The sequence below is a fragment of the Bison bison genome, unplaced genomic scaffold (assembly GCF_000754665.1).
Source record: "Bison bison bison isolate TAMUID 2011002044 unplaced genomic scaffold, Bison_UMD1.0 scf7180017864180, whole genome shotgun sequence".
Lineage (NCBI taxonomy): Eukaryota > Metazoa > Chordata > Mammalia > Artiodactyla > Bovidae > Bison > Bison bison.
The window spans coordinates 1,180,466-1,205,274 of record NW_011494752.1 but is presented as its reverse complement, the minus strand read 5'-3'; the positions used below and the strand labels follow the sequence as shown (position 1 = coordinate 1,205,274).

At 48.5% G+C, this 24,809-nt stretch overlaps 2 protein-coding genes across 4 annotated transcripts in view; both read right to left on the bottom strand.

Annotated features, from left to right (window-relative positions):
* Positions 1-465, bottom strand: part of KLHL11 (kelch-like family member 11) — an 8,207-nt gene extending 7,742 nt beyond the window's left edge. Inside the window, exon 1 of the mRNA XM_010842534.1 lies at positions 3-465. Within this exon, the coding sequence (XP_010840836.1) occupies positions 3-415 (413 nt within the window). The 5' untranslated portion in view covers positions 416-465. The remainder of the gene's footprint in view (positions 1-2) is intronic.
* A 1,398-nt stretch (positions 466-1,863) lies between these two features.
* Positions 1,864-24,809, bottom strand: part of ACLY (ATP citrate lyase) — a 44,652-nt gene continuing 21,706 nt past the window's right edge. For all 3 annotated transcript variants that reach the window (XM_010842531.1, XM_010842532.1, XM_010842533.1), the window contains 15 exons: positions 24,168-24,309; positions 23,719-23,887; positions 21,941-22,045; positions 20,876-21,072; positions 16,373-16,454; positions 15,804-15,914; positions 10,676-10,803; positions 10,013-10,106; positions 7,553-7,707; positions 6,111-6,261; positions 5,769-5,912; positions 4,107-4,220; positions 3,676-3,758; positions 3,341-3,417; positions 1,864-2,843 (listed from right to left, as the gene is read on the bottom strand). In XM_010842531.1, coding sequence (XP_010840833.1) covers positions 2,749-2,843; positions 3,341-3,417; positions 3,676-3,758; positions 4,107-4,220; positions 5,769-5,912; positions 6,111-6,261; positions 7,553-7,707; positions 10,013-10,106; positions 10,676-10,803; positions 15,804-15,914; positions 16,373-16,454; positions 20,876-21,072; positions 21,941-22,045; positions 23,719-23,887; positions 24,168-24,309 — 1,847 coding nt within the window. In that variant the 3' untranslated portion in view covers positions 1,864-2,748. The remainder of the gene's footprint in view (positions 2,844-3,340; positions 3,418-3,675; positions 3,759-4,106; positions 4,221-5,768; positions 5,913-6,110; positions 6,262-7,552; positions 7,708-10,012; positions 10,107-10,675; positions 10,804-15,803; positions 15,915-16,372; positions 16,455-20,875; positions 21,073-21,940; positions 22,046-23,718; positions 23,888-24,167; positions 24,310-24,809) is intronic.

The following is a 24,809-nucleotide window of genomic DNA, read 5'->3' as shown; positions in this document are numbered from 1 at the left end:
CCACCCGGCCGGAGCGGGACTCGGAGAACTGACCCGAGAGCAGGGGCGTGAAGTACTCGGTGGCGGCGGCCAGCACCGAGCGGTGGGCCCGGAACTCTCGGCCTCCCGCACCGCCGAAGCACAAGGTGATGTCGCAGAAGAGGCCCTGGCGCCGCTGTTCGTTCTGCCTCCACGACAGCTCCGAGCAGTGAGAGCTGCACTCGAAATCCTCGGCCTCCGGGCCCGGGTCGCCCCCGCTCGCCTCCATTGCAGACAAACCAGGCCCAGGCCCGAAGTCCACCGTGCCGCTACCTCTGACTTCGGCGGCTAGCCCCGCGGAGCCGGCTGCGGCTGTCTCCATGCTCTCCATCTCCAGCACCTGCAGAGATGCTGCCGCGGCCGCCGCTGCCGCCGCCGCCACAGCCGCAGCCGCCATCTTGACGCCGCCGCGCCCGACTCCTCAGTCCCCGAACGATTCTGCCGTTCTGGTGCGACACAGAGGGATTCTGGGAATAAAGAGTGGGCGCGGGGCGGAGCCGGCCGCCGCTGGGTCTGCGCACGCGCCGCCGCGCCTGTCCTAAGGCGTCCGTCTTTGGTAAGGGGCAACTGTTGTGCTCCCGTTATGACTGTCTTCCCCGGAGGCCGGCCATCCACATGCCCATGGGGACGATGGCTCTTTCCATCTCCTAGAGAGCAGCGTGTTCTTCGTGGTCGTTTTGTGAAACAAAAGCCACCTTGGACCCTCACCTATTAGTGTCTTGAGTGGCACCGTTGGATTTTTATTTAAAGGTTTAGAATGGCCTTGGAGTAAAAATGGAAAAAAGAAAGACTTGAGACTGAGCCCCAGTTAAGTGGATGAGGGTGAGCAAGTAACTTACTGTCTTTGAACTAATTTTTCTTTTAAAAACGGGATACTGTCTAACTTGGCAGATCGCTGTGAAGGTTAAATGAGGTATTTAACCATCAGGTATTTTTACGTAGTGCTTGGTCCACAATTACTGTTCCATACATACTTGTTTAAAAGATGAATAAAAGCCACTTAGAGGCTTCAGGCAAGGGAATGGCTTAATCAGATGCACCTTTAAAAATATCTCTGGTGGGCTGTAAGGAGACAAAAGTAGAACTAGGGGCACTAAGTTAGCAGACCCCATATGGACAGATCAGAGAGTTATTTAAAGGATAAATCAACAGGACTTGCCAACCAGAGAAGTGAAGGAAAGGATGCCTTCCAGGTGTTTAGCTTGAGTATCTAAGTAAACCTTTGGTTTCCATTCACTGAGAAATGGGAGGCACAATTTCATGGGAGAAGATACTGGGGTTTATTTTAAAGATAGTGTCTTTTTAAAATCTGTTTATCTGTCTGCACCTGGTGGCATGCTGGATCTTAGTTCCTGGACCAGGGGTGGAACCCAGGGCTGCCGGCAATGAGATTGGGAATTCCCTTGATTCTTTTTTAAGAGATGTATGAACTTTTTTTTTTTTTAAGATTTTATTTGATTGCGACCTATCTTTGTTGCTGCACTTGGGCCTTCCCTAGTTGCAGCGGGGGCTATTCTTCTTTGCCATGCATGGGCTTCTCATTGTAGTGGCTTCTCTTGTTGCGGAACACAGGCTCCAGGCACTCAGGCTCAGAAGTTGTGGCTCATAGGCTCTAGAGTGTGGATTCAGTAGGTATAGTGCATGGGCTTTAGTTGCACCTCAGCATGTGGAATCTTCCCAGACCAGGGATTGAACCTGTGTCTCCTGCACTGGCAGGCGGACACCCATCTACTGTACCATCAGCAAAGTCCATGGATGAACATTTTAAAACTGCATGTAGTAAAACTTAGTAAGTACATTTCAAAGGAATGCAGATGAAAATATATGGATGACATGAGATGGCAGTCAGTGTTACTATATAGTTTATTTAAACCAAACTATGATAATACAGAGGAAAGACTGAGGTGGCAGCTGCCTGGAATCTTTATGGATTACAGATGCAAACTGGTTGGAGAAGAGTCAGTAACAGACAAAAGTCAGGTGCATAAATACAGAGAACATAAGACACAAGACATTTCACAGCTTTTTGCTTTGCGCTTCCATTTTAAACATATGTATGTTACAAGTTTACATTTTAAATTACCACTTCCCATACTCTGTAACAATGGCTAAGGATGCAATGGTCCCATTCCCCCTGACACAGGCAGACACTGGTCTGCAACAGGGAACATTTTGGGGAGATACCAAACTCCTAACACACAACATACAAAAAGATCCTAAAAAAAAAATCAGATTAATACAATGCTTTTCAAGTTATATGAGGAAGAAAAGGGAAAAAATAAGATATTAAGGGTAGGGGTCCTTTAAATGGAAAGTATCTTGAGGTCTTAAAAGTGTCATTCCCTTCCTTCAAGGGAAAACTTTTTGTTTTTTTTTTTAAGCTAATGGAAAAAATAAAAGAAAGCAACATTGTAACACCCTCCAATGAGGAAGAACACTATCCTGACAGAGCTTAGATGCTTCCATATAATAAATATAGCAGGTAGCAGAGCAAATGTCACAAGTATTGGCTGGGTTCTTATTTCTATGCTTATAAAAAAAAATATTAAGCTTCTTTGTGTAGACTGAACAGTGTTAGCCTGTGGGTGTTGGTCTTCAATGTCTGTACACTGGGGGCTGTTTATACTCGAGGCCCATCCTTTAAGCAAGCTCCAGTGCCAGATGTCTGTGGCTATTTCCCAGGGGAAGAGTTCTCGTCATCACTTTATTGTAATAGGGTTCCTGGCTCTGTTACATGCTCATGTGTTCCGGAAGAACATATGAAATATCATCCCATGGGTGACGGTAGAGCCCCTGCTTCAGCCTCTTCTGATCAAGATAGTGTCCTAAAATAGAGCAAACACATCTTTTTGTTAAGAGCTGGTGAGGGTTGAATTTTGGTGAGGGAGAGAAGGTAAGGAAGGGAAATCTTACTAATACACACAAAAAATGAGGAAGTACATCTAGATCCATGCCACAGGTAGATGTTTGAGTTGGTAAAAGGACCTGTTGGATTTCATTCTATTTTCCTAGGCTAACAATCAAACTCATTTCCAAGAAAAAAGGAACAAAGACAAAGCGGAAGTTAAACAAAGGAAGAATTAGCAACAATGATCAAGACAGTGTGACATCTCGCTGATAGAAACTGGCCTGGGGAATTCCCTGGTGGTCCAGTGGTTAGGACCCAGATTTGACCCAGCTTGAGGAACTAAGATCTTGCAAGCTGTGCAGGACAGCCAAAAAAAGAAAAAGAAACTGGCCACATAGGCAAGGGGTATACCTGAACCATGGGATAAAACAAACAAAAAACCGAAACCAAACAGAACTCTTACTACCAACTTACCAATGAAGCCCATGCTCCTTCCCAGCACAAAGATGCCGTTGAGGGCTCCAATGTCAATATATTCATCAGCTTCCTCCCTGAAACACACAATTCACTTGTAGTTTTCAAATGGCTCACATGACTGCCCTCCTCCCCACAGACACTATAATTTCTGCCCAGGAATGAGACGCTAGCTCTCTTTGGACTCTAATTAGTAAAGGGAGGGTGTTCTGGGTGGTAGGCATAGAGGCATTTCTTAATGCTCTCTAATGAACGTGCATTGCTCTTGGGAGTTGGGAGGAATCACCAAGAAAAATCAATAAAGGTTAAGAGGAAGAAAATAGCTGCAAGCTCACCGAGTGAAGGACCCGCAGTGTCTAAGCATGTCTACAAATGCAACTCCGATTAAACCGTCCACATTCAGTATAAGGTTTGGTTTCTGGGAAGGCAAAAAAAAAAATTCAACGCATTTGTCATTATTACTAATTTTTGTTCTGCATGATGTTCCACTATTACTACTAAAACTACTACTATGAATTCCTGACTGCTATTTAAAAACCTCCCACCAACACTTCCCAGTTTACAGGAGAGACTGCCTTGATTTCTAAGGTCTAGCAGAGGACTCTCATTGACACTATGTGTCAACTTAGTTAAGCAACAGAAACAAAAATCTTTCAGAAAACCGGGTTCGATTTTAGCTGCACAATCAGACTGTGACTTGGCAGTCATTTTCTCCAAGAAATTCACCCAAAACCCTGATTTGGGAATTAGAAACATTTTCTTTTACCTTGGAGGTGGTAATCTTCTCTACTTCCAGTGCGTAGTCGAGCAGTGGGGTGGCAGGGAAGTGTTGTCTGACATAATCTTTGAGAATCTGCACGCGCATGTCTGGGTTGTTGATCTAGGAAGTGATCCAAAGTTAGAGGAACCACTCTGACACAGCTGTTAAAAGACATGTTCCTGGGACTTCCCTGGTTGTCCAGTGGTTAAGACACCGTACTTCCACTGCAAGGGGCATGGGTTTGAGCCCTGGTGGAAGAACTAAGACCTCACATGACACAGGCCAAAAAAAAAAAACGTGTTCTTGCTTGTGTCACAGGTAGACATAGCTGTACGTGTCATATGCACTGCTGTGAGGTTTAAGGTTTCTGATGTCCTCTCATATTTGAGCCTCAAAACCACCTGAGATGTGGAGATGTTGGATAAATTAGCCATGGATCCTACAGGGTCAAGCAGCAGGGCACAGGACTTCCCTGGCGGTCCAGCAGTTAGAACTCTGCACTTTCACTGCCGGGGGCCCAGGTTCAATCCCCAGTTGAGGAACTAAAATCTCAGGCCGAGCAGCACAGCCAAAACCAAATCAAACAACAAACAAACAAAAAAAAAAAAACCCAAAAGCAGCACACACCTTCCAACGGGAAGTCTGAGGTTCTAGCCACCAGCCACACTGCTGATTGGCAACCTAGTCAAGATGTAACCAAGTTCTACAAAGTTCTTAGTTTTTAACTAAGTAAGCACATGTTGGCAGTGGGGCAGCAAAGCACCCCTGAAATTCCAAGAAACCTTCTGGACCTGCAATGAGTGTAGATGAACTCTCGGTTCAGAGGCCCATACTAGGCGGTCCCATCAACAGGGGAGTGAGACGGACTGGGTGCCAGGTCCCAATACCACAGTGACCTCCTCCCTTGGCCAAGACACCCAAGGCCAGGATGGTCTCCAGGAAGGAAGGCACCCAAAGACTGAGCATGGCAGCACAGGTGCGACGCTGGCTAGGCAAGGTGCCCTGTGCTGTGCGAGCACCGTCTGCCTGGGAGCTGGGGGTGGCTGGCCTAAGTTCTGTAGGCCCAGATGGAATGTCCCTCAGCAGAAACCACTGTCTCTGGCTCAGTCTTTGCCATCCAGCCACCTCTGGACTTACTCTGCACTGGCCCAGCGTGGGGATGCCGGGATGAATGCAGGATCCTCTTGTATTAATCCGAGTCATACCCCCCACTTAGGCCAGCAGAGTGACTAACTCCCTGAGGTTTCTGGAGTGGTGGAGCCATGGACCCTGAACTGTCCCTGTGGGGCCGCAAGCAGCTGCCACTTCTTCTCTTGTTCCCTTTGATTTCTAAACATAACTCGGCCCCAGGAGCCACTGAGATTTGGGGAGTTGTTACGCCAGTCCACAGCATTATCTAGTGACCTATATGTCCCCTTAACCCTGACCTTAGTCCTTTCTCCTGTAAGAGTCACCTGGGAAGCTAAAGATACCAAGGTCCCAGTTCATCACATTTTCACACCACAACTGAACATGATAGAAACTGTTTATGGGCAATCCGTTTTATAATGGGAAAAAGAGCTGCTCAGTGTTGGCATCTGTCAGCAAAGCTTTGCCTGCTGGGTGCCGAAAGCCCAGCTGTGCCGCACACCCCGTTGACCCAGTGCCTGAAGGAGAAAGACGACTCACCGACTTCACTCGGTGACCAATGCCCATGATAAGCTTTCCTTCCTTCTTCATCTTGTTCACAAACTCCATGGGGATGATGCCACTGTCAAAGGCCTTGCTGAACATCTTGGCTGCTGCATCCAGGGCACCCCCAAACCGGTCGCCCTGTGGGAGGAGCCAGCCCATGTCACCCCAAGCTGTCAGTCTCCTTCGGCTTCTCCGGCTGATCCAGGGTTCCCCTCAACAGCCCCCGGCATGGGGTCTCACACTCCATGGCTCCCTCTAGGACTGCAATGCAGCCAAGTGGCATGATGCCAAAGGTGGGTGTCCCCGCTGTTCACCTCCTATGATGACAATACTCACAATGGTAAGCAGTCCCGAGGTGAGGCTGGAGACGAGGTCCTTGCCGGCTCGAGCGCAGATGATGGTGTTATGAGCCCCAGAGACGGCAGGCCCGTGATCAGCGGTCACCATCAGGCACATCTCAATGAACTGGCAGGAGTATTTGGGCAACCTGGAGGAGGGCGAGGACAGGGGAGGGGACATGAGAGCTGGAACAAAGGTGAGGGGCTGAACAGGAGATACACTGACGAGGCCATGGTCCTCCTGTTTCCCATCTCCTTGAACAAGTCACTCAAACTCTAGAAGGGCAACAAGCCCCCAATCCAGGTCTAACACTATCTTAACTCCAAGGCAGAACTCTTTGATCCCTGAGTGGCTCTGGATGTTGCTGATATCAAATACTGCTTTTAAAATTGAGCTTAGCAAGTAGGGCTTGAAACCTCCTCTTTGGGCAGTTTTTTCAGCTGAGCTGCTGCGACAGGATGTGACCTGTGTTTGCAGTTACTCCTCTCCACGTGCCAGCCAGAGAGGAGGTGAGGGCCCTGGTCCCTTTCACAGTGCACAGTGATCAACCTCCTACTGATGATTAAGAACAAAGTCTGGGGAGTTCCCTGGCGGTCCAGGGGTTAGGACTCCACACTTTGACTGCTGGGGCAGGCTCCATCCCAGACTGGGAAATTAAGATCCCGCAAAGTGTGCAGCACGCGCACACACACAAAACCACGAAAACCCACAAAATAAACAAAATACCCCCAAAGTCTGGAGCTCTGGGGGCGCAAGAGCACATACAGTGAGACCTGTCAGGTATTACAAGCCTTGAACTTCTCCCAGGAGGGGCTCAAGGCAGGACCCAGACCCATCTCTCGGAGGTAAGACCAGGACACACACCAAGATTTCCACCTGGCTTTCTGCCCAGGACCACTCCAAGGCAGGGCTCTGTGACTACATATTCATCAGCCTCCTTGCCCAGCTGTCAGTCCCAGGGGAGGGCTGAGCTTGGGAGTTGCAGAGAAAACCGACTTTTCCCCCTATGCAAGCTGATAAGACACAAATTCAGAGGACACACTATCAGGTACTTTCTGCCTGTTGAGCAACTCCACCAGGCCTGCACTCTTTAAGCCACTCGATGCATCCAGGCCTTCTGTGCTAACCCTGACCTTTCTCTCAACAGGCCTGCATTCAACTCTGGCCCGTTTCTTTAAAAGCTCCCAAGGGAAAGATCCTTGATCCAAGATCCTTGATGACGTCACTGCTTTCTACTTCTCTTGGTTCAGGCTGGCCTTTCCATCCTTGGAAGACTTAGGAACCTGAATCTCTTTCCTCTGACCTTTCCACTGATCTGTGGCCAGAAAGCTTGGCCCTGGACATGTTCCCCAAAGCTGCCCACTCCCACTCCCTTGGCAGGGGAGGAAAATGAATGCTGAATCACAAGGCCTTACCCTCTTCTGCCCTCCATGCCTCACCTTTTCTGGAACCAGAGGAGGCCGAGGACCCCGCCAATGCCCATCTCCTCCTTGAAGACCTCAGTGATGGGCATGCCCGCGTAGATGAGCTCCTGTCCTCGCTCGTCACAGATGCTGGTCATGAACGAGGCAGGTTTGCGGATCAAGCCCAATTCCTGAGCAGAGATGGGGGCAGAGACAAGCAGGGCTGTGGTGACCAGAGGTTCTCCCAGAACATCCTCACTATCTGTGCCCAGAACCAGTGTTCTAGGTCTTAAATACTGGTGGCCAAGCAACAACTCTCAAAGTCCTCCCAAGAAGGAATTGCAAAGCCCTTTGATTAGATCACTTGGGACAAGAAAATAGGAGCAATCATTCCATGGCACCCGCTCAGCCTGGCCTGTTTCTTGTCTTTACTGAATGTGGACTCAGGCAGGGCACTTAGCTGTTGGCATCCAGGGGTTCCTTTTTACAACAGAGTAACCAGCTCCAGGTCACCTGGCTAAGAAATGGAAGAACGACTCCAAAGGGACAAATTTTAAATACTCTACACATAGCTGCCAGTAACAAGGCACATGGCTGGGGAAGTGGGAGAATCCCCTCAACACATCCTTTTCCAAGGGGACAGCACTGAGGTCCTGAATCTTCCGCTTTCAGAGTCGGGGTACAAGGCGGGCAGCGTCAGCTAACTCTGCCCATGCCTGTTTCTTTAGTTATCCCTTCCGAACTTAAGAAATGCCTCTAATTATATTTTAATTGCAGAAGCAACAGGAATGCACTCTCCTTTGTCACTCCCTGGTGGCTCAGACGGTAAAGCATCTGTCTACAATGCGGGAGACCTGGGTTCGATCCCTGGGTCAGGAAGTATTCCCTGGAGAAGGAAATGGCAACCCACTCCAGTACTCTTGTCTAGGAAATCCCATGGATGGAGGAGCCTGGTGCAGGCTACTGTCCATGGGGTCGCAAAGAGTTGGACTTCACTTACTTACTTACACTAGAACAGATGAAGTCATGTTGCCTTTGACCTCCACCCCACCCACCCTGGTTTTCTGATTTCGTGTCTGTTAGTTTAGTGAACATTTTTCTGGACCTTTCTTTCTCTGATCTTATGTACACACACAGACACATGGAGAACAGACATCATTTTGCATGCCTACCTTTTTCATACTCATAATAGAAACACTGTTCTACAGTGTACTATTTACTCAATGAATCTGAGTGCTATACATGTCAGCATATATCTAGATATAGTTCATTCCTTTTAACTGCCATAGATATCCCCTCATGACAGCCCCACATGTTGGCCATTCCTCCACCGATGACCATCAGCTCAAAAAATATCCTTGAACATATTTGTACATGCAAGCATTTTCTTCAAGGAGCTTTCCAGACAGGGAATTGCTGGGTGGTACGGTATGAGCGCTGTTACACTGAACTGACACTATCCACGTGCCTTTCAGAGAGGTCATGCCAATGCCACTCCCACCACCGACGAATCAACGTACCAGCCTCATCGTGTGTGCCCAGTCGCTTCAGTCATGCCCAACTCTTTGCGACCCTATGCACAGTAGCCCGCCAGGTTCCTCTGTCCATGGGATTCTCCAGGCAAGAATATTGGAGTGGGTTGCCATGCCCTCCTCCAGGGGATCTTCCTGACTCAGGGGTTGACCCCACGTCACCTGTGGCTCCTGCATTGTTGGTGGATTCTTTACCAGTGAGCCACCAGGGAAGTCCCTCCAGCCTCCTCACACCCATACAAACAATATATCAGAGAATTTTTTTTTTTTTTTTGGTCTGTAGGAGATAACTCGGAGAAGGCAATGGCATCCCACTCCAGTACTCTTGCCTGGAAAATCCCATGGGCGGAGGACCCTGGTAGGCTGCAGTCCATGGGGTTGCTAAGAGTCGGGCACAACGGAGCGACTTCACTTTCACTTTTCACTTTCATGCATTGGAGAAGGAAATGGCAACCCACTCCAGTGTTCTTGCCTGGAGGATCCCAGGGACGGGGGAGCCTGGTGGGCTGCCGTCTATGGGGTCGCACAGAGTCGGACATGACTGAAGCGACTTAGCAGGAGATAACTGGTATCGCAGTTTCTACTTTGGTTTCTTTTATAAGGAGTGAAGCTGAGCAATTCTTCATGTTGAAAGAACATCTGCTACCCATTGTTCTAATGGGTTATTGGCCTTTTAAAAATAGATTCCTAAGAGATCTTGTAGATAAGAGAATTTGCTCTATATCTATGTCCCTGCCTTAGACAAGTAGCCTGAAATCTCTTAGCAGGTGCAGACGGCTCTAGAGGACATTGTCTGTCTCCAGCCCCTGTTTCCAGGTCAAGCCACATCACTGTGGGAGGTACACGCTGCCCTTGCCCCCTCCTGGGCCCTGCATCTGTTTCTCTGGCTGGTCAGAAGGGGCCACCTCACAAGCTCCAGCATACCTCAGCCACACACATGGTTAGGGACACGCGGAGCACCTACCCGGGCCCAAGAGTAGTCCATGGGTACTGTGGGGGGCGGAACCTCCTGAGCAGGTACAATGACTCCTCTGGCCACGAGATCCTCGTACACGGACCTGGGAGGCAGGGAAACAGAGAAGAGACATCCATGTGGATTTCATTCTTCTGGGCTCTTCTAGGGCATCTCTTGAATGCTCTTCCATCTAACCCCAGAGATTCCCCAGCCCCGTATCCCCCCTTGTCAGCAGCTTACCCTTACTAGGTGGATTCCCAAGAACTAAATGAAAACAGGTTCTAGCCAAGACCCGCCCCACTGCCTCTGAACGGGACCTTAGAGAAGGCTGAGTCTGGAGGCCAAGGAGGGCCAGAGGGGAGGAATGGGAAGAGACAACAGCTCATGTAATGGATGAATGTTCCTACGCTTGCTCATTCATGGCCCACCAAGTAGGTAGGCTCAGAAACTGAATGTTTTAAGCCCAGTCTGAACAGCCTGTAAATGCTGCTTTTAGAAACAAGTTAGAAAAAAGGAAAGCCCAAAAGGAAAGATTCTGGACTATCTGAAGAGCTGCCTCAGACGCCTGAGAGAGACCAGGCATATCGGACACCTGTATTTCGGCGACGCAGCTGCCCTGGCGAAGGACTGGGAAAGGGGCAGGTTGGTGCCACCCTCCCCAGGTCCACTTACTGGATGATTTCTCCAAGCTCATCGAAGCTCCGGGGCACAAACACTCCGGCCTCCTTCAAGGCCTGGTTCTTGGCAACTGCAGTTTCAGAAGCCTGGTTGGCACAGGCTCCAGCATGGCCGAACTGGACCTGAAATGCAAAGGAGAACGGCTTTAGCAGCCCGGTCAATCCCCTAAGAGAGAGAAGGCCCCTGAGGATGTTGGCACTGATTACTGGCCAGACCCCATTCAATGCTCTGTGTCAGCGGTCCCCCACCTTTCTGGCACCAGGGACCAGTTTCGTGGAAGACAATTTTCCCACAGACCAGGGGGTGGGGGGTAGGGGATGATAGTCTCGGGATGACTCAAGTGCATTACATTCACTGTGCGTTTTATTTCTATTATTATTACATCAGCTCCACCTCAGCTCATCAGGCATCAGATCCTGGAGACTGGGGACCCTTGCTCTACGTGAATCACTTCAGGCCCCCAGAAGGCTCATTGAATATGTGCGCTGGCTGACTCTCAAGCACAGATGAGAATCTGAGGCACCAAGAGGTTCAAGAGCTTACTCAAGGTCACACAGCTGGGGCACTGGAGCCAGGATACAAGCCTGGTGCCCAACTCCACAAACACCTTCCTCTGGCTTCCCGTGGGGCACTTACTGGGTAGGGTGGAGATGAGGAGACACAGAATAGCAGTCAGTTTGGGGCAACTGTGAGAGGTTACAAACTGCCAAGCTTAGCTAAGCGGAGCTCATAAGTGTGATCTGACTATCCTGCACATACTTTGTATGAAGTACGTACCCTTATTAAACAAAACAGAACCCCAGAAGATTTCCTGTAAAAATCCAAATTTCCACTTTTTTTAAAAAAAAAAGCCACATTTTGCACCATTTGGCCTATACTCCCAGATAGCAATGATCACAGGGAGCTAATTAGCTATTGCGCCCTTCCACCTGAGCATGAACTAAGATTAAACTATAAACCCAATGGAATGTGGGGTAGGGGGCTGGTTATGGGGAGAGAGAAGGAAGAAAAAACCAATCAGAAGAGCTATGTGGTACCTGTATCTTTGATTAAGCAACAAGGAAAAGAGATTAACTTAATGAAATGTGGTACAAAACTCTTAGCAGGGCAGGTGTGATAATCTTCCCTGTTTAAATAACACTTCATATGCATGCACGTGCTTAGTCTCTCAGTCGTGTCTCACTCGGACTTTTGCGACCCCACAGACTGTAGCCTGCCAGGCTCCTGTCCCTGGGATTCTCCAGGAGAGAATACCAGCATGGGTTGCCATTTCCTTCGCCAGGGGATCTTCCCAACCCAGGGATCAAACCCAGGGCTCCTACATTGCAGCCAGACTCTTTAAACATCGAGCTACAAGGGAAGCCCAAAATAACACTGCCTCCAGGCACTTTTCTAAAAGCTTCACAGATGTCATCATTCAGTACCTACAACTGTTTCCTCTCAACAAGGAAGTGGAAGCACAGAGCGACAGAGTAACTTGCCAAGGTCACACAGGTGGTATGTGGCAGCATTTAAACCAGACAACGGATGTGGCCTCTCACTGTGGCGCTCACTCCGACATATAACAAAAGGGGGCTGAAATGGGGCTTTGGTTTTTTTTTTAATTTTATCATTATTTTATTTATTTTTGGCTGTGCTGCACAGCATGTGGGTCTTAGTTCCCTGACCAGGAAAACCCATAGCCCCTGCATTGGAAGTACAAAGTCTTAACCACTGGGACTACCAGGGAAGTCCCAGAGCTGAAGTGTTAAAAGGTAAACCAGAACCGCTCTCTGGTTAGCAAGGCTTGGAGACACATGCTTCAAAGCAAGCTCCCAGGGCCTTCTGTACAGAACTTAATCTGCATGGGTAGATGGGGTGCGAAGAAGAGATCGTGCATTCACATAAACTCAATGAACACTGAACTTAAAGAAGTAAAGCAAGTTTAACTCAGATTTCTCAGAGCTAAAGCTTTTAAAAGGGAGATAATGAAATCTGAGTATGTTTAGAATTTATAGAAGCTTCCTTTTCATTGGTTTTTGTTTTGTTTTGAGGACCATCGCTACAGGACTCTGATGGCTCAGCAGTTAAGAATCCACCTGCAATGCAGGAGACCTGGGTTCAATCCCTGGATCGGGAAGATCCCCTGGAGGAGGACATGGCAACCCACTCCAGTATTCTTGCCTGGAGAATCCCATGGACAGAGGAGCTTGGTAGGCTACAGTCCATGGGGTCACATAGAGTCGGACATGACTAAGCGAATAAGCAGCAGCAGCAGCAGCTATAGGACCAGCGTTTTGGGACACTGCCATCTTACCACTGTCCTCTTATCTCTACTCCCAATTCTTCTTCTTCTTCTTTTTTAATATACCTGTTATGTTTTACTTTATTTTTGGCTGCCCTGGGTCTTGTGTTGCTTTGTGTAGGCTTTCTCTAGCTGTGACAAGTGGGAGCTACTCTCTAGTTGAGATGCACAGGCTTCTCATTGCCATGGCTTCTCTTCTGAGGAGCACGGGCTCTAGAGCACAGGCTCAGCAGCTGTGGCTTAGCTGCTCTGCAACATGAGGAATCTTTCCTGATTATGGATCGAACTCGTGTCCGCTGCACTGGCAGGCAGATTCCTATCCACTGTACCACCAGGGAAGTCCTATCTCCCGGTTCTCAGTCCATTTTCCCAAGGCACTGAACTGAGGATATTGTGTACCTATCTCACCTCCTCTATGGGGCAGAGAGCTCTGCAAGGTCATGAGACTTGTTCAAGGAATCAAAAAACACTTATTAGCTGGACCATCACAGTACTACTCTATGTTCGTGTATTCTTGAAACTACATAAAGTTTTTTTAAAAAACTGAATAAAAAGCAAAAATAAAACACTTTGAGGGCTTCCCAGGAGGCTCAGGGGTAAAGAATCCACCTGTCATTGCAGGAGACACAGGTTCCATCCCTGATCCAAGAAGATCCCACATGCCCTGGAGCAACTATGCCACAACTATTGAGCCTATGTTCTAGAGCCCAGGAAACACAACTGCTGAGCCCACACGCTGCAGCTACTCAAGCCCTCACACCCTAGAGGCTGTGCTCCTCAACAAGAGAAGTCACCGCAATGAGAAGCCCACATGCTGCCACTAGAGAAAAAGCCCATTCAGTAATGAAGACCCAGGACAGCCAAAAATCATTTTTAACCCCCTCCCCCTAAAAAAGCAAAATACTTCAAGGACCTGCCCTGCCCAGAGGGTGATGATGAGCACCTGGCCCGAAACAAATGAGCAGGGTCCTCACCCTCTTGGAGGGGTCCTCAGCATGCTGGGGGCTGCCGTAAAGCAGAGCTGGTTAAGAGAAAGCCTGGAGGGGTGGGAGGAACTGTTTTCAGCTGTTGTAGTGGAATGGAGAGCAGCCATGAAGAAACAGACTAAGGAACGGCTTCATGGAACAGGTGTGTTGAAGACTGGAAACCAGTATTTGCTAAGACCTGTATGTGCCACACCTTTACAATTACCCTCTTATCTAAGCCACGCAGCAATCCCGAATCATCTCCCGACCTGCTCTTTTTCATGGCTGCATCAGGCAGCATGTGGGATCTTAGTTCCCCAACCAGGTATCGAACCTATTGCCCCCTGCGGTGGAAGTATGGAGTCTTAGCCACTGGGCCGGCAAGGAAGTCCCTCAGAATCATCTCCTTTCTACAGCTCAGGAAAATGAATTACAGAAAGGCGAAACAACTTGCCCCAGTCATACAGATCCACCAGGAGCTAACTCTAAGGCCTGTGGAAGTGGAGCTCCGCCCTGGAGGACGGGCAGGATCCATGACCCGCTCCCTTCCCTTTCATTTATTTGGAAAAAAGATACACACACATACAGTTCACAGTTACACAAAGTGGATCCTATGGTAAGCATCTGCCACATCTTGCCCCTTCTTAGATCCCACATGAACCCTTTCTACACTGACATCTCAAGATCCACCTTGTTCTTCTCCGGCTCAGTTTTCTATTACGTGGTCATGCCATGAGGACGCAACACAGTCCCCTCCCAACCAGTGTTCAGGATGTTTCCATGTCTTGCCATCACCACATAGCAGCAAGTATCCTCCAAGTACACATACTTCTAAACATTTCTGCACACATATCCACCAAGTAAATTAGCAGAAATTGAGCTGGTAGTTTACAGGAGAGGTACATTTTACAACCGGACAAATAGTGCTATTTGGAGGTGACAGGAATCTGAAGGAGAAAGGTAATCAACCTAAGGGGAAAGGATAGTGTGACAGGCTTACTGGAAGGAAGAACTGAGGGTGGCCGCACCTCGCAGCGTGTGGGATCTTAGCTCCCCATCTAAGGACGGAACCTGTGTCTCCTGCAGTGGTAGCGTGGATTCTGAGCCACTGGACCACCAGGGAAGTCCAAGGGCTGAGGGTTTAAGTGTAGGAATCATCACTGCTGCAGGAAGCCTTAATGGCCAAATTTTATTTTATATACACACAGCAGAGGTCAAGGTCTGACACTCAGCTACTGACGAACTGATGGGTGACAAGCGGTTGTTTCCTTGGTTTCTTCGTTAGCGGGTGGGCCTTCTTTAAGACCGAGGATTCTCTAAGCTGGACTCCAGGGGCTGAGGTCTGGCCAGTCCCACCCAGCAGGAGTGGGAGAGCTCAGAGGGTCTCTATCTAACATGCACTACAGGCTGGACTTCTCCTCCCCGGCACTTTCGTATGTATCAGGTCATCTTAACACCCCCAGAGGCTTTCCTCTACAACCCCTGCCCACACAGGACTTCCCACCAGCCCCTCGCCAGCTCTGAGCCTAGGTTATGTCCTCTCCCTCCCCCGCCCCCATCTCGCTTAGCGAAACTCCTCATCCCTTAAGGAGCAGTTCATCTTTAGACGCCATCTCAACTCACCCAGGCAGTATGTTACTCGTACTCTGAAGAGGGACTCAAACCCTTGCTCTGGCCTCAATCTGGGGATGAATTTGTCTCTTGCAATTGGACTTTAGCTTCTAGAGAGGAGGGGGCCAGCTGGCCCTTGTGGTAACCAAGCAGGTAAGAATGCTTATTGACGGAACCAGCCACTTGCTAAGAGGCCCACGTGGTTTCCCAGGGATGCCCTCCCCCGGACCCCCCGCCCAGCAGGGGCCAGTCCCGGCCCTACCTCGGAGGAGAACATGGCCGCACAGGTCCCGATGCACCAGCAGACCACGGGCTTGGTGATGCGGCCCTCCGTGACGCCCCGGCAGATCTTATACTCCTCTGTGCCCCCTATCTGCCAGGCGACAAGAAAAAGCCCCTGAGTCAGTGGAACCCATTCTGAGCTGCTCCCAGAGCAGCAGTGCAGCAGGAAAATCTGTCCTGAATCAGGCAGGAGCCCGGAGTTCCAACTCGAAGATGAGGGAACAGGGGCTTTGGTCAAATAACAGCCTGGAAGATGGAGATGAGAGATGCAACAAAGTATTTTCAAACGATGATGGGTATCCTCGGAGAGTTCCTAGAATTCCCCCTTCCTGATCTAAGGGTATGAGATAATTTAGGGCCAGATCTGATCAGGGGCACATGTCAGAGAGGTTCTTTGACTCCAGCTATCCACTCCACCCACCAGGGACAGACTGGGGCCAGCCAGGGACTGGCACTTTCAGTTATACGTAAACAAAATGCATGACTTTCTTAAAACCCCAAATCCCATGACTTTTATAAAGAAAAAAAATAAAAACAAAACAAACTTACCTCTCCAAGAACCACAATCATTTTGACTCCTGCAGTGTCCTGATAACGTAACACGTGATCCATAAACGTTGAGCCGGGGTACCTGGTGAGAGCAGGAGGTGCAGTGAGGTGAGGTGTGAGTACAGGTGTGGGAAACACACATGTACTGAGAACACTGTGGAGTTTTTTGTGGGTGTGGATGCTCAGTGAGGGTCTGGAGATGCCTCAGGAATAATGGGGGGTGGGGAGGTACTAAATGGAACACAAGGGAAGGGAAGGAAGAGGAATTAATAAGCACAGAGAAGTTCCCACGGCAGTAAGAGACACCTGGAGGGTGCACATGGCGGGTGATTTTAAAATATGTCCACAGGGACTTCCCTGGCAGTCTAGTGGTTAAGACTCTGTGCTTCCACTTCAGGGAACACAGATTTGATCCCTGGTTGAGGAACTAAGACGGGCTTGATAAAGGACAGAAATGGTATGGACCTAACAGAAGCAGAAGATATTAAGAAGAGGTGGCAAGAATACACAGAAGAACTGTACAAAAAAGATCTTCACAACCAAGATAATCACGATGGTGTGATCACTCACCTAGAGCCAGACATCCTGGAATGTGAAATCAAGTGGGCCTTAGGAAGCATCACTACAAACAAAGCTAGTGGAGGTCATGGAATTCCAGTTGAGCTATTCCAAATCCTGAAAGATGAGGCTGTGAAAGTGCTGCACTCAATATGTCAGCAAATTTGGAAAACTCAGCAGTGGCCACAGGACTGGAAAAGGTCAGTGTTCATTCCAATCCCAAAGAAAGACAATGCCAAAGAATGCTCAAACTACTGCACAATTGCACTCATCTCACACGCTAGTAAAGTAATGCTCAAAACTCTCCAAGCCAGGCTTCAGCAATACGTGAACCGTGAACTTCCAGATGTTCAAGCTGGTTTCAGAAAAGGCAGAGGAACCAGATATCAAATTGCCAACATCTGCTGGATCATCGAAAAAGCAAGAGAGTTCCAGAAAAACATCTATTTCTGCTTTATTGACTATGCCAAAGCCTTTGACTGTGTGGATCACAATAAACTATGGAAAATTCTTCAAGAGATGGGAATACGAGACCACTTGACCTGCCTCCTGAGAAATCTGTATGCAGGTCAGGAAGCAACAGTTAGAACTGGACATGGAACAACAGACTGGTTCCAAATAGGAAAAGGAGTACGTCAAGGCTGTATATTGTCACCCTGTTTACTTAACTTATATGCAGAGTACATCATGAGAAACGCTGGGCTGGAGGAAGAACAAGCTGGAATCAAGATTGCTAGGAGAAATATCAATAACCTCAGATATGCAGATGATACCACCCTTATGGCAGAAAGTGAAGAACTAAAAAGCCTCTTGATGAAAGTGAAAGAAGAGAGTGGAAAAGTTGGCTTGAAGCTCAACATTCAGAAAATGCATCTGGTCCCATCACTTCATGGGAAATAGACGGGGAAACAGTGGAAACAGTGTCAGACTTTATTTTGGGGGGCTCCAAAATCACTGCACATGGTGATTGCAGCCATGAAATTAAAAGACTGAAACTTCAGTACTTTGGCCACCTCATGCGAAGAGTTGACTCACTGGAAAAGACTCTGATGCTGGGAGGGATGGGGGGGGCAGGAGGAGAAGGGGACGACAGAGGATGAGATGGCTGGATGGCATCACCGACTCGATGGACATGAGTTTGAGTGAACTCGATGGACATGAGGAGTTGGTGATGGACAGGGAGGCCTGGCGTGCTGCAATTCATGGGGTTGCAAAGATTTGGATACGACTGAGCGACTGAACTGAACTGAACTGAGGAACTAAGATTCCACATGCTGCTTAGCATGACCAAAATAAACAAATAAATAAAATATGTCCATAAGTTCCTTTAAAAAGGTGGAAATTCATGCTTCTCTTCCTGAATTTGGGTCATCCAACATTCTCCCCTGACTAGCTCATTTTGGGGGAAGGCAGCCAAGAGTAGTGGCTGGGGGAAGGACTCTCAGCCATCAGGGCAGAAGCCCACCTGCCAGCCTCCTGCAGCCTGCCCATATCTGACCACCTCTCAACAGAGACCTCCCCTGCACCTGCCAGAACCTCCCAACCAAGCCCTGGCTCCTAAAGCACAGGAACCATGAGGATACACGTTTATCACTGCAGTCACTTTGTTTTGGGGTAATTTTTAAGAAACACAGCAATAGATAATGAATACTGTGTGCCAAGCTGCATCCCAGGCTATTGCTAGAAGGTCTATGTATAGGCCGAAATATTTTAATTTTCTACTGTCACCTGAGTTTGCAGAAGGACTTAAGGCCAAGGAGGCTTCAGATCTCCAAGGTCCTTTTGATATACTCAGGAGCATTAAATCCCAAGAGGACAATATAACTGGCAGCACCACCCAGACTTGTCTGACTTGGAGCCTTCTGTCAGGGAGCACCAGGGAACTAGGGGTCCTAAGACCACCTCCCCAGAGACCTCAGCAAAAGTCCCTTCTCACTCGGGCGCTCCATTCAGAATGATCTGGGAGAGCCAGGAGGGTTGACGAGGTGACTCAGTCTTAACAGCTTTTGGTTTCTAGGCCAAACAATAGCAGCAGTAATAACAGTAAACAGTAATAGCAAACATTTGTCATGGTAACAAGTACCAGGCATTGCTCTAAGACGTTACTCAATTGATGACCTACTGATCATTGTTCCTACTGACAAAAAATATTAAGAACATGATTTGCGACATAGTAAGAAATAAATAAATATATATATATGTGTGTGTGTGTGTCTCTTGCTTCCAGTTCCTGGCACAGAGCTCTGAAAACCCTCACTATCTGAGTGACAAGGGTACTAAGAGCATCTTTTGTTTTCATATTTGGTCTTTGGCACTGGTTCCTGACCCAGCACGCATAAGACCTTTGTCATTTTCTGAGTCACGGGGGTGGACAGCAGTGTTTTGTCTTCATGAGGCAACTCTCGGCAGGCTGGTACAATGTGCTCAAAGGAGAAGGCACAGAGGCTCCACACACTCTCCCTGCCATGACCCATTGCCCTCTTCTACCTCGTTGCTCATTAGTTACATACTTTTGTAATAACCTGGGAAGCCTGTGAGTAAATTTTTCCTGAGTTCGGCAAGCCTTTCTAGCAAATTATTAAACCTGAGGAGGGAGTCATAGGACCACCCTTCCCCCTCCCCACTGACTTATAGCCAGTGTTCAGAAGTACCAGAGGCTGGGGTTTGCAGAGTCATAGGGGACCAAGCCCCAAACCTATGGGATCTGATGCTATGATGCTATTTCCAGATAGACAATGTCAGAATTTAACTGAACTGTAAGACTCTGAGTGGGGGTATCTGCAGAGAATCAGAAAACTGCTCAGCGCTAGAAAATTACCCTCATATTTGTGGCCAGAAGTATTAATGAATAAAAGAATAGTTTTCTCTTTCCCTCTTTTTTTAATTTGGCTGCCCTGCATAGCTTGTGGGATTTTAGTTCCCAGACCAGGGATTGAACTGGGCCCTTGGCAGTGACAGCTTGGAATCCTAACCACTGGACCGCCAGGGAAGTCCCCTCCCTTTCACTCTTATTAACTACAATTAACACCGAGTATTTACTAAGCATCAAGCCCTGTACTAGTCTCATTTAATCCTCCAAACCCTGGAGAAGGAAATGGCAACCCACTTCAGTATTCTTGCCTGGAGAATCCCCATGGACAGAGGAGCCTGGCAGGCTACAGTCCATGGGGTCACAAGAGTCGGACACGACTTAGAGACTAAACCACCCCCACCACCAATCCTCCAAAAAACCCCCGTGGGGGATATTACTCTACTCATTTGCTCTATAAGGTTGATGGAGGTCTAGGGAGGGTTGGTAACCTCCCCAGGATTGCAGCAGCCACCCCCTCCCCGAACCCTGCTACCCCAAACACAGAAACTAGGATTTGAACCCCTTGGGCCCGATTTCAGAATAGGCCCTGCTAAGCACTGCCCTCTGCTGCCTTCCTCTGGCTACAAATCAGACAACAGAATTACACCCAAAGCCCAAAAGCCTTTTGAAACACCTTTTTAGGGTGTTTGGGATGGTCATGTACACACATCTATGTCTAAAATGGATAACCAACAAGTACCTACTGTATAGCACATGAACTCTGCTCAGTGTTATATGGCAGCCTGGATGGGAGAGGAGTCTGGGGGAGAATGGATACATGAATACGTATGCCTGAGTTCCTTCGATGTTCACCTGAAACTATCACAACACTGTTAACTGGCTATGAAAGTGGAAGTGTTAGTTGCTCAGTCATGTCCAACTCTTTGTGACCCCATGGACTGTAGCCTCCCAGGTTCTTCCATCTATGGAATTCTCCAGCTGAGAATACTGAAGTGGATATCCATTCTCTTTTCCAGGTGAGCTTCCCAAATCAGAGATCGAACCTGGGTCTCTGGCATTGCAGGCAGATTCTTTACCATTTGAGCCACCATTGGCTATATCCCAACACAAAATAAAAAGTTAAAAAAGATCACCTGTCCCCACCAATGGCCACGCCCTCGTAGACGCCATCTGTGGTTCGAGAGATGATATTGTTGAGCTCGTTGGACATGCCGCCCGAACGCGAGACATAGGCCACACTGCCTGGGCGGTACAGCTTAGAGGCCAGGATGTTGTCCAGCATCCCGCCGGTGTTCCCAATCTTAAAGCACCCGGGCTTGATGCCACCAACCTGCCGGGGTGGAAACTTCGGTCAGGGAGGAGGACAGGCTGAGTGACCACAGAGCTCTGCTGAGTCACAGAGCCCAGATCACCCGCCCAGCCCACCCTGGCCAGCACCTGCACGTGTGGTTTCCTGCTGAGGAAGATTCTTCTCCCCGTCAAGAGACATGGCACAGAAAAAAGGAGCCATGTGGTGGCTTATAACTGCAGATATAGATGTGCACACTCAGGGTTAAGTAACCTCTTTTGCTCCAAAAGGACAATGTCATCCAGTAAAGGTGTCTGATGCCAGCAGGTACTCTGCTCAAGATCACCCTCCACCTCCAAGACGAAAGGTCCCCGGCTTAGCTCAAAAATCTTAGCTTCAACCAAATTTTTAGTGTAACAGCTAAGTAAAAACAAATAGCAACAAAAAACATTCACAGGGCCGTTTTTTGTTACACGAAGAAGCTTTGTGTCAAGAATAAGGCCCCTAGGTAGATTTCTCTTTGGTTCACAGTTGCAGGAATGAATAATCAAAGACCATGCTAGGGTTGTATGAGGATGGACAAACAAAAAAACAAAAAAAGCTTGTTATTCCCTTGAAACTATAAAGGGGATATTATCTGGGGAGACAGCCCTTTAAAAAATTAACTGGAAATGGACAGGGAATTCCCTGGTTGTTAGGACACAGGGCTTCCACTGCTGGGGCCGGGGAGCGATCGCTTGTTGGGGAAGTAGGCTCTCGCAGGCTGCAGGAGCAGTCAGAACAAGCAAGCAAAAACTGGCAATGGACAGACTGACTTTCAGCAGGTACTCTCAATCTTTTCAAACTAGACAGGAGACAGAAGAGTCAACGATGAGCTTTCTGAGAGCCTGGAAGCAGAAGGGACACTCACGGTGGCAGGTCCAATGATGGTCACTCCCTTCTGGTCTGCCTTCTTGATCAGCTTCCTCGTGAGCGCCTCAGGGATGCCTTCGGCTATGATGGCGATGGTCCGGATCTAGAGCACAGGGGACAGTTATCGTTTCACCACGTGAGACAACGAGGCGGCAACCTTTCCTGAACCCACCTCCCAGACCTCTCCCAGGAGTAAACATGACAATATGCACCTCCTTCTTCCCACCAGCCTCTGGTCACCCTCCCGCAAAAGAGAGACGCCTGAAACTGCTCTCCATTGGTCACCATCACAGTGAGTCCGTAACCAAGCAGAAGCAAAGGTTCCAGAAACCTTGCTGTAGTCAAAGCTGTTATATCCTCGCCCATCCAAAATCTGACATGACTCAGCCCCATCTGTCCAGGTGCCTGATTATAAACCAGCTATAGGAATAAGCCACATGATAGAAACAAGCTGTTTCCACACCTGGACCAGAGAGTAGGCTAAGGGAAAAGCCAGAGCAGGTGGAATGGAGTGAGAAAGATCCCACACAAACCTTTTCTATAAAGGGTAAGACAGTGTTTGAGGGTTTGTTGGTCATACGGTCTCTGGGGGTAACTAGTACATTTTGCCTTCGAAGCATAAAAGCTGCCATGGACAATGTGTAAATGAATGAACTTGTCTGTATTTCAATAAAACTTTATTTACAACAACAGGCAGGGGGCTGGGTTTGGCCCTTGGGCTGTAGTTCACTAATCTGTACTCCAGACTAGAAAAGCTGCTCATTTTTAACAGGAATGTTTTGTGGGGTTTTTTCGCTTCACCTAGATGTCAAAACAAGTTTATGTTTTCTAGTCATAAACTGAAATAAGTCAGTTCTGTATCAGACAATAATTTTGAACAGAAAAATGACTATCTTAATCTGTAAGAGCTCTTACAAATCAATAACAAAAAAGATAAACACCTCAATAGAGAAAAAAGAAGGGAGGCCACATCACATAATGCAAATGGCCAACACATATTTTCAAAAGCTCATTTTCGTTAATAATCAAAAATATGCAAGTTAAACAGCATGCCTATCATTCTGTCATGTATATATGTTCTTTAAATCCAAGCATTCAGTGTTGGCCAGGGAGGCCTGGCATGCTATAGTCCACGGAGTCACAAAGAGTCGGACACGACTTAGCAACCAAACAACATCAACAGTGTTGGCAAGCAGGATGGATCAAAGGCTTTCAAAGCTGCACATTCTGGTGCAGCAGTGTGACTTCTAGACATTTACGTGGGGAAGCAATGAAGGATATATGCTCATCACAAGACTTGAAAAAGCAAAAATGGTAAATATTGATGTGGAAAGCATCACTGACAGAGATGGATTATAAAACAGATATGTTATTCCATTTGTTCAAATCCAGAAAAAGGTATGGATAAGGATGTACACAGAGTCAGCAACCGTGTTTCTGGGAAATTAATCTTGAAATATTTTTCCTCTTCTTACTTCTCGGCATTTTTTCCGACAACAAATGTGTAACAATCTTACAATAAAAATAATGCTTTTGATCCTGTTTTCAAAACCAGTCTCAGCACAGAGAGCAACTGGTAGGTACGGATGATCCTGGACTCTGCCAGCCCAAGTGAGCAGCCCGCCTACCCTCAGTGACCACGTTGCCTCCTGAAGATCAAGTCTCCCACCACTTTCACCCAAATCACTGGCCAGTCCCGAGTCCCAAGGCCTTTGTCCCCAGTGGACACCATTCAGGACTCGCCCGGCCTCCCACCCCCAGGGCGCAGTGAGCTACCTGAGCGTAATTCATGGTCTCCATGGTGCTGTCGTAGGCTGAGCGCAGGGAGGCAAAGTTGATTAGCACGTCTACCTCTGGGTGCTTCTTCATGGCATCAGCCATGTTCTTGAAGACAGGGATCAGGATCTCCTTGTGACCCCAGTAAAACTTCTGTTTGTGGTCCCCACTGTGAGAAAGGCAGAGGAGGGCTGAGGACATGGTCAACCTGCAGGGGCTCAGGAGGGCCTTCACCCAGAGGATAAAAAGGCAGGGTCACCGTCTTCAAAGAGTTTAGTTTATGGGAAAGAGATCCCCCAGAAACATCAAACGCCCCCATCTGAGATGGGCAGACACCTCCCCAGCAAGGGGGGATAAGCCAAGGCCCCCCAGCTGTGTTGCTGTCAGAGGAAATGCGATGAGGACCTCCACTTGGTGGCTGCATCCAGCCTCCCCGCGGAGTGACTCACGTGAACGGGTAGACCATGGCAGCCACCGAGGGCTCGTCGCGGGAGCAGACGTAGTCGAAGTCCAGCATGCCCTGCACAGCCCGGGTCTGCATGCCCCACACGATGGCCTTGGTGTGGTGGCTGAAGAGGGTGGCGCTCTTTCCTGGTGGGCAGAGACACTGCGAGTGCACCCAGTACACACACCCCTAGGGGCTACCTGCCAGACCCCTCCTCGCCCCAGGTCCAGGGAGAGTGACTCATCAGAACTGCAAAGGAAGGCAAGAGGATGGAACTCGGACAAACTGGGGGACGATGCACCTGGATTTGTTCTGCAAAGAGGTAGCAGAGAGTGAGAAAAGAGCAGAGAGGTCCTGCCTGGCTGGCCAAGAGCTCAACGGTGAATAGACAGCAGAATTCCTACAGGAAAGGTGTATGTATGCAAATGAGGGCTTGATCAATTTTTTTTTTTTTTGGCTGCGCTAGGTCTTCATTGCTGAGTGCAGGCTTTCCCTAGTTGTGAGAGCTACTCTTGGTTGTGGTGCATGGGCTTCTCATTGTGATAGTTTCCCTTGTCGTGGCGCACAGGCTCTAGGGCACAGGTTCAGCAGTTGCCACGCGTGGGCTTAGCTGCCTCGTGGCATGTAGAATCTTAGTTCTTGGCCC